Source organism: Leucoraja erinacea, chromosome 7, assembly GCF_028641065.1.
Source record: "Leucoraja erinacea ecotype New England chromosome 7, Leri_hhj_1, whole genome shotgun sequence".
NCBI classification, from domain to species: Eukaryota; Metazoa; Chordata; class Chondrichthyes; order Rajiformes; family Rajidae; genus Leucoraja; species Leucoraja erinaceus.
Window position 1 is genome coordinate 30,516,662 of NC_073383.1, and position 19,772 is coordinate 30,536,433.

The 19,772-nt window shown below is 42.8% G+C and overlaps 1 protein-coding gene across 6 annotated transcripts in view; it reads right to left on the bottom strand.

The window, feature by feature from the left end:
* The window catches only part of itgb6 (integrin, beta 6), a 74,057-nt gene that overhangs the window by 19,792 nt on the left and 34,493 nt on the right, over positions 1-19,772 (bottom strand). For all 6 annotated transcript variants that reach the window (XM_055638128.1, XM_055638131.1, XM_055638132.1 and 3 more), the window contains 4 exons: positions 15,685-15,774; positions 9,759-9,893; positions 6,813-7,227; positions 1,538-1,760 (listed from right to left, as the gene is read on the bottom strand). In XM_055638128.1, the coding sequence (XP_055494103.1) occupies positions 1,538-1,760; positions 6,813-7,227; positions 9,759-9,893; positions 15,685-15,774 (863 nt within the window). The remainder of the gene's footprint in view (positions 1-1,537; positions 1,761-6,812; positions 7,228-9,758; positions 9,894-15,684; positions 15,775-19,772) is intronic.

Here is a 19,772-nt window from a genome sequence, read left to right on the forward strand (position 1 = left end):
GATCACGTAGATCAATGTCTGTGTGGAGTTTACACGTTCTCCCAGTGACCGCGTGGGTTTCCTCCGAGTGCTCCAGTTTCTTCCCATATCCCCACGACATGCAGGTTTGTAGATTAGTTGTTTTCTGTAAATATCTCCTAGTGTGTAGGGAGTGGATGATAAAGTGGGATAACATAGAACTAGTGTGAATGGGTGATCAATGGTTGGTGTGGACTTGACGCGCTGAACGTCCCATTTCCATGCTGTATCTCACAACTAAACTAAAACTGATAACTTCTAAGCTTTTTTACATTTCACTAAAAATTTTAAATACTTGTGTAATAATTAAGGTTTAATTCCAAGGCAAATGGAAGGTGAATTCAAATCAGTCAAAATGTCTGGGGAAATTTTTAATAAAGACACATTTACACAGTTGATGCAATGTGACAAATAAAATTGACTTTGACTTTGACGCCTGTCTGACATTATGGAACAGATTGGTTAGTTTAGATTTGTTTAGTTTGAGGTACAGCATGGAAACAGACCCTTCCGCCCATCGAGTCCACGCTGACCATCGATCACCCTTTCACACTAGATCTATGTTAACTCACTTTCTCATCCACACCCTACACACTAACGGCAATTTACAGAGAGACAATTAACCTACAAACACAAATGTCTTTGGAATGTGGGAGAAAACCAGAGCACCCGGAGGAACCCCACTTGTCCAAATGTCAAAGGCTAGAGGACATAGCTTTAAGGAGTGAGTGGCAAAGTTTAAAGGGGATGTGCGGGCAAGTGTTTTTTTAACACGGAGAATGATGGGTGCCAGGAACGCACTGCTGGGGGTGGTGGTGGAGGCAGATACGATAGTGGTATTTAAGGCACATGGATATGCAGGGAATGGAGGCATATGAATCACGTGTAGGCAGAGGAGATTGATTTAACTTGGTGGTGGAGGCAGACACAATCGTGGGTGTTAAAAGGCTTTTGAAATGGCACTTGGATTTGCAGGGAATGGAGGGATACAGATTATGTTCAGGCAGATAAGAGTTGATGATGGATGTAGATACGACAGTGGCATTTAAGGTGAAAACGCAGGCAGTGGCGGGATAGAGATCACATGCAGGCAGAGGAGATGGTTTATTTTGGCATCATGTTCAGCATGGACATTGTGGGCTGAAGGGTGTGAAGAACAGTTCCGACCCAAAAACGTCACCCATCCTTTTTCTCCAGAGCTGCTGCCTGACCCGCTGAGATACACCAGCACTTAGTGTCTGTCTTTGACAGAATGAAGATTGATTTTGTTAAAAAAAGAGACAAACTGTGAATCTGGCCATTAAGCTTTATTCTTTAATTCTGGACGTGCATTCCTGTAATGCTGTGCTCCAAAGTTAATCCTTAAACATTTTGCAGGATCATGTTGAATTCAGTTCTATAGCCTGTGTTTGCTAAACTTTAAAAAGCAGTCCAAATTTGGTTCTTTTGGAAAACAGAAGGAATGATTTAGTAAAAGAGTGTTTGGAGATGACTAAGTGGATGGTGTTGTGCAGATTACCGTTTTGAAATGCAGGGGTCGCAGCAAGTGGGACATTTTTCACATCTATCTCCGGAGGCCCCTGGATGAGTGCAGGTACATCTTCCACAAGTGCATTCCCCGTGGCCACTGCAGAGGGTTCCATCTTCAGAGATGCATGCGTCTGTGTGAGTCGTGCAGTTGCAGTATTCCCCCGTCCATCCCTGGTCACAGCGGCAGTCCCCGCAGTCACACGATCCGTGCCCTGGTGGAAGATAAAGGAATAATCCAAATCTACCATGAAATCCAGTGTCACTCCCAACTTCTGTGGCAAACCACGCATGCCATTAGGAACTGTGTAGGTTTACAAAGAAAAGAACAAAGTGCTGGATTAACTCAGCAGGTGGGGCAACATCTTTATACTTTTGACTTTAGAGATACAGCGTGGAAACAGGCCCTTCGGCCCACCGAGTCCGTGCTGACGAGCGATCACCTTGTACGCTCACACTATTCTACACATTAGGGAGAATTTTACAGAAAACAAATAACATACAAACCTGCACGTCTTTGGAGAGTGGGAGGAAACCGGAACACCCGGAGAAAACCCAGGCAGTCACAGAGAGAACGTACAAACTCCATAGAGACAGCACCTGTAGTCAGAATCGAACACGGGTCTCTGGCGCTGTAAGGCAGCAACTCAATCACTGCGCCACTGTGCCACCCTTACCTCTCTGGAGAACATGGATTGGTGACATTTTGGGTCAGGACTGTCCTTCAGACTGATTGTAGTGAGGTGGGGGGGGGGAGGGGAGGGTAAAAGCAGGAAAAGTGGTGGGAAGTGATAGGTGGGTACAGGTGAAAGGGATTTGATTGTCCATAAGACCAGACCATAAGACAAAGGAGCAGAATTAAGCAATTCAGCCCATCAAGTCTACCCTGCCATTCAATCACGGCTGATCTATTTTTTCCACCTCAACTCCATTATCCTGTTTCTCTCCATCACCTTTGATGCTCCTCCTAATCAAAAACCTATCAATCTCTGCCTTACATATACTGAATGTCTTGGCCTCCACCGCCGTCTGAAATCTACAGGTTCAGAACATAGGTAGGCAACGTTTCGGGTAAGAACCCTACCTCAGGCTAATTGTGGTAGGGAGGGGGAGAAAAGTGGGAAGGAGGTGCAAGGTGAGCAAGGCCTGGTGAGTGATAGGTTGATACAGCTGAGGGGTTGGTTGGTGGATGGGGGGGATGGGTCAATGATCCAAATTAAATACGACAGCTTTGAAGAAGGATAAAACATTTCAATGGTCAATAACATTTAAAGTTTGAAGTCACAAGGAACTGCAGATGCTGGTTTACCCAAAAGAACACAAAGTGCTGGAGTGACTCTGTGGGTCAGGTAGCATCTCTGGAAAACATGGATAGGTGACGTTTCTGGTCAGGACCCTTCCTCAGACCAAGAAAGCTCCCGACCCAAAACATCACCTACCCATGTTCTCCAGAGATGTTGCCTGACCCGCTGAGTCACGCCAGCACTTTGGGTCCTTTTGCGTAAACCAGCATCTGAATTTCCTTGTTTCCACACTCTGATTCAGACAGTTCATGTTTTCTCAGTTTTCCCAATCCAAAGCTGCTGCCTAATGTCAAATATTTCCGATATATTTCCTGTGCTTATTGCCAGGATCTGCAGTTTCACTTGGAAAATGTGATATGACAGATTTGATTCAGCAATTTTTTGCCACAGTGTTGTTCTCTGCCAATTCCTCGATTTATTATCTAATTTCCAAGTAATAAGCAATAACTTAATATCTGACTCCATGTGTAATTATGGAGGGAGTTGATCACGTACTTAGTCCATGAACATATTCCGTAACATTTAATCTTGCCACCTTTCTGGATGACATGTTATTTTTTTCATAAAATCTACCCTCAGCTTAATTATTCAAGGAAAGAAGATCCAGCAGCAGAATACAGTCAACATCTTGATTCATTCACCCTTGTGATTGAGGCAGTGCAGCGTAGGTTCACGAGATTGATCCCTGGGATGGTGGGACTGTCATATGAGGAATGATTGAAAAGACTAGGCTTGTATTCACTGGAGTTTAGAAGGATGAGGGGGTATCTTATAGAAACATATAAAATTATAAAAGGACTGGACAAGTTAGATGCAGGAACATTTTTCTCAATGTTGGGCGAGTCCAGAACCAGGGGCCACAGTCTTAGAATAAAGGGGAAGCCATTTAAGACTGAGGTGAGAAAAAGCTTTTTCACCCAGAGAGTCGTGAATTTGTGGAATTCCCTGCCACGGAGGGCAGTGGAGGCCAAGCCACTGGATGGATTTAAGAGAGAGTTAGATAGAGCTCTAGGGGATAGTGGAATCAAGGGATATGGGGAGAAGGCAGGCACGGGTTATTGATTTGGGACAATCAGCCATGATCACAATGAATAGCGGTGCTGGCTCGAAGGGCCGAATGGCCTCCTCTTGCACCTATTTTCTAGGTCTAGGTCTATTGCACTTTCACTTCTGAAGCAAATTCCTCACATTTATAAATAACTATTTGCTGAATACAGAGTTTAGACTTTATACTTCAGAGATATACCACGGAAACAGACCCTTTGGTGCACCATGTCCGCACTGTCCAGTGACCCCCTCCTGTACACTAACACTACCCTACACACTAGGAACAATATACAATTTTAATGAAGCCAATTAACCCACAAACTGTACGTCTTTGGAGTGTGGGGGGAAACCGGAGCACCCAGAGAAAACCCACGCGGTCATGGGGAGAACGTACATACTCAGTACGGAGAACATATCTACCCACAGCACCCATAGTCAGGAATTAACCCTGGTCCCTAGCGCAGTAAGGCAGCAACTCTACCGCTGCACCACCGCGCTGCCCCGCGTTGATTAAGTTTGTTGAAATGGTGTTTGTAATTCGGTTCCCAAATTTGTTAAACAAAAGTAGCGATAAGACCTCAATAGTAATGAACAGGCTACAAAGTGTCTTGGAATGTCCTGGGGCTAATTTAGGATTGTATTAAAAGCAAGTTTATTTATTTATGATTTAAGGAGTTGCATCAGAAAAGATTTGCAACAGCAAAACAAAATGTAATTTTAAAATCAGGATTTTTTCTTGTGGCAATTCCATAAAAACAATAAAATGATTGTGCCATTCAACAAAATCCTGAGTGTAATTGGAGATGAACAGAAGGAAACTTTAGCTGAAAGAATGTTTGCATGGAATGCAACACAATGTAACTTTTAGTCTAGATTTTCAAATGTGTTGGGTTATTTCCAAATAAAAATTAAAAAACCCTGCATGGAGATATTGCAGAATTTTTAAGAATTAACTGACTTGGAGCGCTGCATAACAGGAGTGCACATCCAGAATTCAGAAATAAAGGTTAATGGCCAGATTCACCGTATGTCTCATTTAATATCCAGGTGTATCTTAATTCTATCAAAGCTAGCCACAAATGCTGGAGTAACTCAGCGGGTCAGGCAGCATCTCTGGAGAAAAGGAATAGATGATTTGAAGAAGGGTTTCGACCCAAAACATCATCTATTCCTTTTCTCCAGAGATGCTGCCTGACTCGCTGAGTTACACCAGCATTTTGTGTCTATCATTTGTGTGAACCAGCATCTGTAGTTACTTAATTCTATCAATTCCAATTTCTGAAAAGTATATTCTGAGAAATCAGTAAAACATCTCCAAATTCAGTTTGTAGAAGGATCCTGACCTGAAATATCACCTACCCATATTCTCCAGAGATGTTGCCTGACCCATTTACACCATGCCATTACACTAGTACTTTGTTTCTTTCTTTGTAAACCAACATCTGCAGTTCCTTGCATCTACTTCCTCGGGCAGCATGGTGGAGCCTCACAGTGCCAGAGACCCGGGTTCTGTCCTAACTATGGGTGCTGTCTGTTCAGAGTTTGTACGTTCTCCATGTGACCACGTGGGTTTTCCGTGAGTGCTCTGGTTTCCTCCCACACTCCAAAGGCGCACAGGTTTGTAGGTTAATTTGCTTGCGTAAAGTGTACATTTTTCCTAGTTTGTAGGATAGTGCTAGGGCTCGTTGCTGGTCAGCACAGAATCGCTGGGCTGAGGGCCTGTTTCCACATTGTTTCTCTAAAGTCTAAAGAAAGGGGAGAATTTTATGGGGATGTGCCAGGTTTCGAGGGTCTGAACTATAGGGAGTGGTTGAGTAGCCTGGAACTCTATTCCTTGTAGCGCATGAGGATGAGAGGTGATCTTATAGAGGTGTATAAAATCATGAGAGGAAAACAGAAAGATGCGAGGTGTTGCATGGTGGGAAGTCTAACATGGGCAGGACCTACACAGTGAATGGTAAGGCTCTGGGGAGTGTTGCAGAGCAGATGGATCTAGGGGTGAAGGTGCATGATTCCTTGAAGGTGGAGTTGCAGCCAGATAGGGTAGTCTATAAGCCATTTGGCTTATTGGCCTTCATCAGTCAGAGTATTGAGCATAGAAGTTGGGAGGTCATGTTGCAATTGTATAAGACGTTGGTAAGGCCAAATTTAGAGTATTGTGTTCAGTTCTGGGCACCATGTTATAGGAAAGATGTTGTCAAGCTGGAAAGGGTACAGCGAAGATTTACGAGGAAGTTGCCTGGATTAGAGGGTCTGAGCTATTGGGAGAGGTTGAGTAGACTGGGTCTCTATTGCTTTGACTGCAGGAGGATGAGGGGTGATCTTATAGAGGTGTATCAAATCATGAGAGGAATAGATTGGGTAGATGCAAAGAGTCTCTTGCCCAGAGGGGGCAAATTGAGGACAAGAGGACATAGGTTTAAGGTGAAAGGGAAAAGATTTAACAGGAATCTGAGGGGTAGCTTTTTCCAGGGGGGTATGGAACAAGCTGCCAGAGGAAGTAGCTGAGGCAGGAACTATCCCAACATTATCACTCTCGGACTCTATGAATAGATCAGGAAGGTGCATACTTTTGCCCAGTAGATGAATCGGGGACCTGAGAGGTTTAAGGTGAAGGGGGATAGATTTAATAGGAATCTGAGGGGTAATGTTTTCACATAAAGGGTGGTGGCTGTATGGAGCGAGCTGCAAGAGAGGGTAGTTGAGGCAGGTATTATCGCAACATTTAAGAAACAATTAGACAGGTATATGGATAGGGCAGGTTTAGAGAGATATGGGCCAAATGCAGGCAGGTGGGACGAATGTAGATGGGCATGTCGACCGTCATTGGCAAGTTGAGCCAAAGGGCCCGTTTCCATGCTGTATGACTCATTGAAAGGTAATGCATGGATAACAAACTGACTAGCATTGACGTACCTCCACAGAGAAGCCCTTTAAACCGCATGCAGGAGAAGTCATCACATTCGCAGTAGGATCCGTATACCTGGCCAAACTCGGATGGGTGGCAGGCACACTGCCCACAGTAACAGTCACCACGCCCACTGCAGGAGACGTTGCCTGCATGATGCTTACAGCTGCCAACTTTGATGTCTTCCTCGGCACACTCGCAGTGAGGCCCAAATTGGCCAGGGTTGCAAACACACACTCCACACTGAAGTGTGCCGTTGCCATAGCACCTTGAGCTGTTCAGCTCTGCATTGATTTGGCAACCGCAGTTACAGGCAGAATGCACCTCAATCTCCAGAGCGTCTCTGAATCCTACCGGCTTAATCACAATATGCTTGGGTTCCTTCAGACATTCAGTCAGCTCAACGGTCACATTGAAAGAAACCTAGTTCAATAAAACAAAATTAGATTATCATCTTTACTTTTGAAAAGAGCAAGATATTTGTGGTATTACCTGTAGAAACAAAGAACTTCAGATGCTGGTTAATACACAAAAAAAGACACAGTGCTGGAGTTATTTAGCGGGTCAGGCAGCATCTCTGGAGAACATGGATAGTGACGTTTTGGGTCGAGACCCTTCTTCAGACTGAATTTGGAGATTATTCCTCATATTTAGCAGAAATTGGAGTTGATAGAATGAAGATTGATTTGGTTAGGAAATGAGACATATTGTGAATCTGGACATTAACCTTTATTATTTCAAATCGAGAACCTTCTTGAGACATCTGAAGTGAAGGAGACTGAAGCAGGGTCCCGACCCGCAACGTCACCTATCCAGAGATACTGCCTGACCCGCTGAGTTACTCCTGCATTTTGTGTCTATCTTTAGTATAAAGCAGCATCTGCAGTTCTTTTTTTATTAGATTAACACTAAGTTTGGGAGGGTAAAGATATAAAAATGTGACACAAACTGCTGGAGTAACACCGCGGGTCAGGCAACATCTGTGGACGTTTGCGTATGTCCTTCACAGATGCTGCCTGACCCGCTGAGTTTCTTCAGCATTTTGTGTTTTGCTCCAGAATCTGGCATCTGCAGCTCATTGTGTCTCTCTGTATATACGAATGTCTGAAGGGATATTTTATAATTCATAAATAAGTCATAGTTGTAAAAACAAATGATGGGGATGTGGTTTTATTGATATCACATCATTTATGCTGGCACGCCATGAATTATAAAACCCTTCCGGTATTGCGGCCCTTGTTAATGGAAGCAATGCAGACAACCACATGTTCTCACTAGTATTCTTTCAACATGGTTATTATATGGTTGTAATGATTTCATTGTCAGTAAAAATCTTAATTTCTTTGGCAGAAATGATAGAGCAGCACTTTGAGTAAACAAAACAACTTTGAGTACTACTTGTTTTTATAAAACAAGTCCTCTCATGTACATTTAGCAATGTACCGGTCAATTCTTCTCTATGACAATGTTTCTCATAGATTCACACAGCACGGAAACAGTCCCTTCAAAGTTCAGCCAAACTTGCCCACACCGCCCAACATGTCCCATCTACACTAGTTTAACTTGCCTGCCTTTGTCCCGAACCTTTCCTATCCATGAACCAGTCCAAATGTCTTTAAATGATGTTATAGTATTTGCCTCAACTACAGTATCTCCTCGGGCAGCTCCTTCCATACACCCACCAGCCTCTGAGTGAAAAGGTTACCCCTTCAGGTTTATATTAAATCTTGTCCCTCTCACATTAATCCTATGTCCTCTTGTCTAAGATTATCCTACCAAGGGTAAAGGTTCCTGTGCATTTTTTGTTTTAGTTCAGCGCTATAGCATGGGAACAGGCCCTTCAGCCAACCATCCATGCTGACTGTCAATCACCCTTTGACACTAGTTCGATGTTATCCTACTTTCACATCCACTCCCTACACACTAGGGGCAATTTACAGGGGGCCAACATATCTTCAAACCCGCTTGGCTTTGGCATTTGGGGGGAAACCGGAGCACCCGGAAGAATTCCACGCAGTCACAGGGAGAATGTTCAAACTCCACACAAACAGCACCCGAGGTCTCTGGCGCTGTGAGATGGCAGCTCTACTAGCTGTGTCACTGTGCCTCCCATTCATAAAAGACTGTGCCTTCACATAGTAATATTGAAGACAATGGTAAGAGTGCTGCAGTACTAAATAAAACATACTTTAAAATCAAATCTATGACATTAAGAGATGGAGACACAAGGATCTGCCGATGCTGGTTTAAAGCAAAAACAAAAACAAAAAAAATACACCGTCTGAAGAAGGGTCGAAATCTAAAATGTTACCTATTCATGTTCTCCAGAGATTCTGCCTGACCCACTATAATGCTCCAGCACTTTGAGTCTTGTTTTAATTTGTAGTGACCTCCCCCATACAAACTGGAAGAACAGCACCACTTTTTAAAGTGTTTTTTTTTTACATGATGTTCAACCCCAGAGACCCTGGTTCGATCTTGAACTCGGGTGCTGTCTGTGTGGAGTTTGCACATACTCCCTGTGACAAGAGTCACTCTGGTTGCTCCAGTTTCCTCCCACATCCCAAAGACATGCAGGTTTGTAAGTTAATTGGCTGTACATTGTCCCTAGTGTGTGGAGAGTGCAAGAAAAGTGGGATAACATAGAACTACTTTGAATGGGTGATCGATGGTCGGCCTGGACTCGTTGGGCCGGAGGGCCTATTTCCGTGCTATACATAGAGTCATCGTGGAAACAGGCCCTTTGACCAAACTTGCCCAAACCGGCTAACTTGTCCTACCAGCCAGCTTTTGGCCCATATCCCTCGAAACCTCCCCAATCCATGTACCATGTTTCTTAAACATTGCGACGGTAACTGCTTAAACTTTGCAATATTACCTGTGATAGTACGTCTCTCTACAGACGCGTTTAAAAATGCGACAATTAAAATATTAATGAAATAGAAGAACTGTACCTTCTCTCCAATCTTGAGATGAGAGCATTTCTTCTCTCCAGGAAAGACAGTGCCACCCTGGCAGATAGCGGTGAAGAAAAACTGTACCTCCTCACTCTCTCCTGTCACTTCCAGTTCCACTTCAGATCGTAGCTCCTGATGGGGTAAAAAGGAAAATCAAGGTATCTTACAGTACAAGGGGGGCATTTGCTCTGTTCATGCCCATTTCCTTCCACATTTGACTGATTGAAAGAGCAGCACTTTGAGTGAACAAAAATAAGATTGATTAATGTTTGTTTTTATGAAGCAAGTCCACTCATGTACTTTTAGCAATGTACTGCTGAATTCTTCAATCTGCAATGTTTGTCATAGATTCACTCAGCATGGAAACAGTCCCTTCGGCCCAACTTGTCACATGCTGACCAAGAAGCCCCATCCACACTAGTTCCCATTTGCCCTATCTCCCACTAAACCTTTCCTATCCAACTGTCTGTTCAATGTTGTTTAGAACCTGCCTCAACTTCTTTTATTGAAAGATACAGCATGAAAACGGGCCCTTTGGGCCACCGAGTCCACGCTGACCATCGATCACCCGGTCATGCCAAGTTAAACTAATCTCTACCTGCACGTGATCAACATCCCTCCATACCCATGTGCCTTGAAACACCACTGCCGTATCTACTCTCCCAGCGCTTTCCAGACTTTTTGTGTCCCGCACATCTCCTTTAGTCTTTTCCCCTCTCACCTTAATGCTATACCCTCTAGTATTTGACAGTTCCACCATTGGAAGATAAAGCTAGTTTCTCCTCAGTGGGATAGCATAGAACCAGTGCACAGATGATTGATTTTTGGACAAAAATGTAGATTTGTTGGTTTGTAAGTTTGCGGACACCACCAAAATCGATGGAATTGAAGACAGTGAGAAAGGCTGTCAAACACTAGAGGGCATAGTTTTAAGGCGAGAGGGTCCCGACTCAAAACGTCACCTCTACATGTTCTCCAGAAATGCTGCCTGACCCGTTGAGTTACTCCAGCATCTTGTGGCTATCCTTGGTACAAAACCTGCATCTGCAGTTCTTTTTGTTACATATCAATAAAACAGAACCTTCATTAATCCTTCCCATTACTGATGAGAGCCATGACCCATGAATTCTTGTTTGGTTAGCCTACCAAATTCCAAGTAGGGCCCTGACTTTAATTAAAATATACCCTTCGAATTCAGATAAAGAGAAGATAATTTAACCCTCTTTTATATTTTTTTAAAAGCTTATATCTAATAAATTTGTTAAAAAAATGTGCGACACCTCAATCCAACATGGAACATTATCGGGACACGTTACATATTTGCAATTATTTCAATGGAGACCACGTTATCATCAGATACCTTTGGTATGCAGAACCCGCAAACATGTTTGCATTGAATAATTAATTCTCCAAACCTGCTAGTTCCAAATGCGAAACAAGACTTGCACAAACCCATCGCATTTGTACCTGCAGATTACGAATCAGATCATTAAGGAAGCCTCAGGAACGTATCAAAAGGATAATCTTTTCTTTCTAGATTATGTGACTTGTTTGCCTACGCAACACTACCAGCCAAAGTGTTACGACATGAACAGGCACCTGGAAGCAATTTTGTCAAGGCCAGGTCTCTCTCTAAACTTGCCTGTGGTAAATGAGCTCACAAAGAAAGCCCAGTCAACTTTAAGTTGGCAAATAAAGAGAGAGTCTACTGCTTAATTCACGTTTCAACAGGTATTCAAACTTTTGAGAATAAGGCTTTTGATAAAGGAGATGAGTGGAGCAAGTTGTTTTTTACACAGGTTGTGAGTGCCTGAAATGTGCTGCCAAGGGTGGTGGTGGAGGCAGATATGATAGTGGCGTTTAAGAGGCTTTTAGATTGAGGCATGGATATGCAGGGAATGGAAGGATATGGATCATGTTCGGCATGGGCATGTGGGCTGTAGATTTGCTTTACTTAGAGATAGTGTTGAAACAGGCCCTTTATTTTGTTTTAATTTTATTATTTATTTTAATTTTATTATTTAACCTTCGATCCACTGAATCTGCATCAACTAGCAATCACCCAATACACTAGCACTTTCCTGCACACTAGGCACAATTTACAATTAAAAAAAACAATTAATCTCCAAACCTATACGTCTTTGGAGTGTGGGAGGAAACTGGAGCACCCGGAGAAAACCCACGTGGTCACAAGGAGAACGTACAAACTCCCTACAATAGTCATGATCGAACCTGGATCTCTGCCGCTGGAAGGAAGAAACTTTACTGCTGTGCCACCAGATAACATAAAACTGGTGCGATTGGTTGATCGATAGTCAGCATGAACCTGGTGGGCCGAAAGGCATGTTTCCAAGCTGTATCTTGTTGTCTATGTGCTGTGACTGATGTGCAGCAGAGTCACAGCGCAGCAAAGAACCACAACACATCAGGTCCCACTCATAGAGCAATCTTACTGCCCTCGCCTGCGAGATATTCCAAGCGAATACACACACTGCCTCTAAGATGCAAATCATTTTTAAGGGGATATGACTAGGATTGCACACATTACAGCAGTTATGGTCACACCAAAGTATCCATAAACTCCCAATCCAAGATCTCAACACAATCTCATATGTTCCTTCTCCACTTGGGGCAGTCATGAGCTGGGAAGCTCCAGGATTCATCAGGATGTTCATTGTTTATAGAGCTGCACAACATGGAAACGGGCCCTTCAGCCCACAATGTCCATGCTGAATACGAAGCCAAGCTAAACTAAACTCTTCTGCCTGCTCATATCCATAGCCCTCCATTCCTTGTCTATCCATGCGTCCATCTAAAAGCTTCTTAAACACCACTATTGTATATCTGCCTCAATTGCCACATGTTCAAGGCACCCACTATGCAAACGATTTACCCTGCACATCATTAACCTTTGCCCCTCTCACCTTAAAGCAATGCCCTCTAGACTTTGATATTTCCATACTGGAAAAAGGGTTATGACTGTTTACCTTATCTAAGCCTAGGGCCTGATGGTCTGCATCCCAGGGTACTTACGGAAATGGTTCTAGAAATCGTGGATGCATTGGTGATAATTTTCCAATGTTCTATAGACTTGGGATCAGTTCCTGTGGATTTGAGGGTAGCTAATTTTATCCCACTTTTTAAGAAAGGCGGGGGAGAGAAAACAGGGAATTATAGTCCAGTTAGCCTGGCATCGGTGGTGGGGATGATGCTGGAGTCAATTATAAAAGATGAAATAGCCGCACATTTGGGTAGCAGTAACATGATCGGTCCAAGTCAGCATGGATTTACGAAAGGGAAATTATGCTTGATTAAACTTCTGGAATTTTTTGAGGATGTAACTAGGAAAATGGACAAGGGAGAGCCAGTGGATGTAGTGTACCTGGACTTTCAGAAAGCATTTGATAAGGTCCCACATAGGAGATTAGTGGGCAAAAGTAGGGCACATGGTATTGGGGGTAGAGTGCTGACATGGATAGAAAATTGGTTGGCAGACAGGAAACAAAGAGTAGGGATTAATGGGTCCCTTTCAGAATGGCAGGCAGTGATTAGTGGGGTACCGCAAGGCTCGGTGCTGGGACCGCAGCTATTTACAATGTACATCAATGATTTGGACGAAGGGATTCAAAGTAACATTAGCAAATTTGCAGATGACACAAAGCAGTGTGAACTGTGAGGGGGATGCTATGAGATTACAGGGCGACTTGGACATGTTGGGGGAATGGGCAGATGCATGGCAGATAAAGTTTAATGTGGATAAATATGAGGTTATCCATTTTGGTAGCAAAAACAGGAAGGCAGATTACTTTCTAAACGGCGTCAAGTTGGGAAAAGGGGAAGTACAACGGGATCTGGGGGTCCTTGTTTATCAGTCTATGAAAGTAAGCATGCAGGTACAGCAGGCAGTGAAGAAAGCGAATGGCATGTTAGCCTTTATAACAAGAGGAGTTGAGTATAGGAGCAAAGAGGTCCTTCTGCAGTTGTACAGAGCCCTAGTGAGACCACACCTGCAGTATTGTGTGCAGTTTTGGTCCCCTAATTTGAGGAAGGACATTCATGCTATTGAGGGAGTGCAGCATAGGTTTACAAGGTTAATTTCCGGGATGGCGGGACTGTCATATGCTGAGAGAATGGAGCGGCTGGGCTTGTACACTGGAGTTTAGAAGGATGAGAGGGAATTTTATTGAAACATATAAGATTGTTAAGGGTTTGGACACGCTAGAGGCAGGAAACATGTTCCCGATGTTGGGAGAGTCCAGAACCAGGGGCCACAGTTTAAGAATAAGCGGTATGCCATTTAGAACGGAGACGAGGAAACACGAGTTGTGAGTCTGTGGAATTCTCTGCCTCAGAGGGTGGTGGAGGCTGGTTCTCTGGATACTTTCAAGAGAGAGCTGGATAGGGCTCTTAAAGATAGCGGAGTCAGGGGATACGGGGTGAAGGCAGGAACGGGGTACTGATTGGGGATGATCACCCATGATCACATTGAATGGCGGTGCTGGCTCGAAGGGCCGAATGGCCGACTCCTGCATCTATTGTCTATTGTCTCTCATAATTTTATAAACTTCAATCAGGTCTTCCCTCAACCTCCAGCATTCCAGAGAAAACAATCCAAACTTTCCTTATAGCTAGCATCCTCTAATCCAGACATCATTCTGGTAAACCTCCCCTACACCATTTCCAAAGCCTCCGCATTCATCCTGTAATGGGGCAACCGGAACTGCAAATGATACTCCAAATGCGGCTCCAGCCAGAAGCTTGTGAAAGCTAGGCAAAATATTGTGGCAAAAAGAAAAGATTTAGGAAAGGCTATATAGATTTTCACAGGTTCTTTTTCCCTAGCTTTGAAGCAAACTTCAACATTTTGCACATAGTCCTATCACTTAAGCTTGGAATGCACTGAATAGCCATTGTCTATTTGGCAACCGAAAGCTGGCTTTTTTCCAGGTTCTCCAATTTCCTCCCACATCCCCAAAATGTGCGGCTTTGTGGGTTAATTGGCCTCTGCATATTGTCTCTGCTGTGTAGGATGGAACAAGTTTAAAGGGTGATCGCTGGTTGGCGGGGACTCGGTGAGCCGAAGGGTCTGTTTCCGTGCTGCATGTCAAAACTAAACTAAACTACGCACACAGCAGCAAACTGGCAACTAGTTTTATACCATCAAATTATCATTGCTACCTGCCAAGCAAAGCAGCTAAATCCCTGCTGCACCTCTCACTTTGTTCTTTGGTGCACTATGAAAAATGCTCTATTGCAATTAAGCAATCGCACCAGTTTGCTTAAATACATCTGAATTTAGAAGTTTTCAAACCGTTTAGTAAAAAAAACGATTATGCAATATACAGCATCTGTTTTATCACACACCGCAATTCCAGTGAGGTCTCTGCCAAAGTTCTGCTTACCGCAAAGCAAAAGGAGAAAAACACTGGACAAGTACAACAGGCAAGATAGCATTTCCTGCAGAGAACACACACGTTTATGCTGGCTGTGCTTTAAAAATGGAAAATAAGCAAGGAAATAATAACAAGAATTTAGAAAACATTGGGCTAACCGTTGCCCATTCTTCCCTGCTCCCACAGAAAGCTTGAAAGTGCACACCACGAGACTCAGGAACAGCTTCTTCCCTGTGGTATCAGGCTTCTGAATGGTCCTTCCATAAGCTAGGGCACTGTCTGATTGACCTCTAACCCATTGTGGACATTAGACTTTGTCTATGGAACTGATGCACTAAAATGCTGAGAACAATATTCTGCACTCTTTGCTCTATCTATTGTTTTTTGTTCTTTGACATTTCCACCCTGGGAACAAGGTTTGACAGTCTACCTTAATCCCCATGTCTGTGAAGAAATTAATTAATTAAGCAATAAATGTTTTCGGTGAATATTTGACTTGTATGGGACCTGTTGAAAATAGAGCTATTCACCTTGTATGCGTTTATAATCAACTGAAGGATATTCCCAGAATCACTTGCAAGAACCTCCACAGTGGCGCCAGGTATAAATTGTGCATAATTCTACAAGGAAACAACAAGCATGTTAGAATCAATTTTAAATGGTGAAAGACAATGTTGACCAGTCAGGAACATAAGCCATTATTTAAAAAATAGCCAGAAATTAAAAAAAAATAATCATAAAGATGAAAGTTTAGACTTTCTAAGAGAATGGTCAACTTAATCTTTCTCAGGGAAACTGATGGGTATAGACTTTAGATGTTTACCAAACAGAGTTGAAACCAGCCCTTTGGCCCACCGAGTCTATGCCGACAATCGATCACCCCATAAATAGGTCTATCCTACACAAGAGGGACGATTTACAATTTTACAGAAGTCAATTAAACTACAAACCTGCACGTCTTAGGAGTGTGTGAGGAAACTGGAGCACTCGGGGAAAACCCACGCTGTCACAGGGAGAATGTACAAACTCTGTACAGACAGCGCCCATAGTCAGGTTCAAACCTGGGTTCCTGGTGCTAAGGCAGCACCTCTATCGCTGCGCCGCCCAAAAGGGTTCTATATTTCCTTTTGTTTGAACCATGATAGAAATTTATCTGAATCTTCAAACTGCTCACTTTCAGATTTACTGCTGTCATTAAACTCCAATGGTGTTCCAATGAACATTATTGTATGAATGCATTCCAATAAGTATAACTGTGCAAGCTTTAAATGGTTCGTGGTTTACAAGTCCATTGAAATCACTCGGAAAAGGCGGAAATGCTCTGGTATTAATTCTGTTCAGATATAATAAAATGTTGATCAACGCAACATTAATACTAAAGTGAAATTGGCAAAAAGAATCTTGCTTAAAAACACCCCATGATTTTCTCCGGGTTGTTAAGGTGGAGAAATATACAATTTAGAAAGTTAAAAAAGCATAAAGTGCTGGAGTAACTCAATGGGTTAGGCAACATCTGTGGAGGGAATGGACAAGTGACGTTTTGAGTCAGGACCCTTCTTCAGACTGATTGTAGGTGGGGGTGAAAGCTGGAAGAGAGGTGGGGACGGGACAAAGCCTATAATAGATTAATAAGGTCGAGGATGATTTGAAACTACTTTTTCATTCCCTAATGAATACAATAGATTTAATTTAATCAAGACATGGTTTGAACGATTGTGAGAATGTAACTTTTAACAGATCTGTATAGGAAGGAACTGCAGATGCTGGTTTATACCAAAGATAGACACAAAGTGATGGAGCAACTCAGCGGGTCATGCAGCATCTCCGGAGAAAAAGAACATGAGACGTTTCGGGTCGAAACCCATCTTCAGACTGAAAGTAGTGTGGAGGAACTAGAGGAAGAAAATGTCCGGGCAAATCAGGGCTGACAACAGGAAGGTTGGAGCCCATAATGGCCCCTTGTTGGCTCGGGAAAAGGTGATAACAAAGAGATACAGGGATGTAAATAGTTGAACTAGTAGGATAACTAGGGTGTTAATATTGACTAAATTAAAAACACTATAAAATGGAGAATCCCTGCATTTGCCAGAATTGCTTAACCTTCGTCAGTGGAAATTTACAGGCTGTGGATGGCACCGACCAGTATTGATATTCAGATTGATATTCAGGATGGTGAAAGATCCAGGTGTTCTCCTCATTTCCTCTTAATTGATAATATGTATTAAAACTCTGTAAATAAACTTAAATGCATTGCTATGATTGGATTGCTGCAAAGGAATTGTAAATAATGTTGCAAGACGGTTACCCTGTTGTTTGTTGATTGGCCAAAGTGTTAAGCCCTGGCAGGATTGTTTTGAGTTCCAGGTTAAATGTTGCATTATTCAGTTAGTTAGTTTCCTTCCAGAAGCTTCTGCCAGAAACATTGTATGGAAGACTCTGTAATTGGTTTGGGGAAACTGTCAATAATGTATTGATGTAATTAATATGTTTGATTGGACTGTAAAGAGACCACCCCTATGTAGTTCGGCCTCTCAAGGTTCGTGGACCTATAAAAGGTAGCCCCACCTTAGATCGATGTCGATCTTCTGGAGGAGCACTTGGGACTGCGTAACCTTTTGGAGTGCGTCTGCTTACACGAAGCTTGGCCAGGCAAAGACAAGGTGGTTTAGGTATAATATAGGGGAATTTGCTGTTCAAACTAAAAATAAAGTTTAGTTGGTCCAGTGCTTGAGTCAGTGTTTTTTACTGAACTAGACTAGGGCAGTAAGCTTTAGAAGAGAGTATTTACAAGGATGGGGGAGGAGGGTAGAGACAGAATGCAGGGATAACATAGAACACGTGTGAATGGGTGATCGATGGTTGACGTGGACTCGATGGGCCGAAGGACCTGCTTCCATGCTGAATTGTTAAACTAAAACTATTACAACCACTATAGGTGAATTTTTTTTCTCAATGATTCAATTATACTTTATTGTCACATGTATCTAGGTGCAGTAAAATTCTTTGTTTTTGCATACAATCCAGTAAAATCATACAGCAGACCTCACCCAGGCAGTATACAAGAGTTCTGGCGTCTAACCCTCTTATCCCTTACTTTTAGCCTGTGCCCTCAGATATTACTCATCTCTGTTTGAGAAGAGTGAAACATTGCATCCTAGACAACATTCTGGTAAATCTCTGTACTTTGTCATCTCTGTACTCTGACCACTGCAATTATCTGCTTCCTATGGGGTGGTGACCAGACTTTTTTGTGTCTCGATTCCAATTGAAATGACTCACCAATAACATGCACTAAAATGAAGGCATGCAGAACTTAGGTGAGTAATAACCCACCTTAAACAAATGAACGCTAAAATTCCATGATTTGTCTTTTACGATCCATAAAATAAAGGTTAATTAGAATCAATAGCAATGAGAACACAAAGTTCTGGAGTAACTCGGTGTTTAAGAAAGAACTGCAGATGCTGGAAAAATCGAAGGTAGACAAAAATTCTGGAGAAACTCAGCAGGTGAGCTAGCATCTATGGAGTGAAGGAATAGGTGATGTTTTGTGTCGAGACACTTCTTCAGACCGAGTCAGGCAGCACCTCTGTCTGAAGAAGTGCTCCGACCTGAAACGTCATGTTCTCCAGTGGTCTGAATAAGTGCCCTGACCCGAAACATCACTTATCCATGTTGTCCAGTAGTCTTTAGTCTTTTATTGAGTCTGGACCAAGGGACGTATAATTCCCTGGCCTCAACTTTTTCATGTGTATCCTTACAGATATATACTCAATCTTAACTAATTTTACAAATCTTACAGCATGCAGGCAACTCCATCTTCTCAGGAACAGATCCAGGAAATTGTATCATGACAACTATAAAGTCTTCTACAGATGTGCCATAGAAAGCATTTTTTTCGGGATGCATCACTATGTGGTTCAGGAAAAGCTCCATCCAAGACTGCAAGAAATTGCAGAGAATTGTGGACGCAGCCCAAACCATCACACAACCAACCTCCCTTCCATTGACTCCATCTACACTTCACGCTGCCTCTGCAAGGCCACCAGCATAATCAAGGACCTATCTCACCCTGGTCACTCCCTCTTCTCCTCTCTCCCATCAGGCAAGAGCAACAGAGGTGTGAAACCTTGGCACATCTCCACATTCAGGGACAGTTTCTTACTCTAATGTATGCTTGTTCTGTATTTGTCTGTATTTTTTTCCTATCTTGCACTATGTCTATGACCAGATGCTAAACTGCATTTTGTTGTACCTATACTTGTATCTGTGCAATGACAATAAAGTTGAATTGAATTGAATTGAATTGGAGTTTCTTCCCAGCTGTTATCAGGCAACTGAACCAACAACTACAGAGTGGTCCTGAGCTACAATTACCTAATTGATGACCCTCGGCCCATCTTTAATCCGACTTTACTGGACTTTATCTTGCACTAAACAGGATTCCCTTTATCCTGTATCTGTACATTAAGAATGACTCAAGTATAATCATGTATCATCTTTCCGCTGACTGGTTAACACGCAACAAAAGCTTTTCGCTGTACCTCAGTGCACATGACAATAAACTAAACTATGTTTATGTTACAATTTATTTATCATAATTAAAGAAATTACAGGG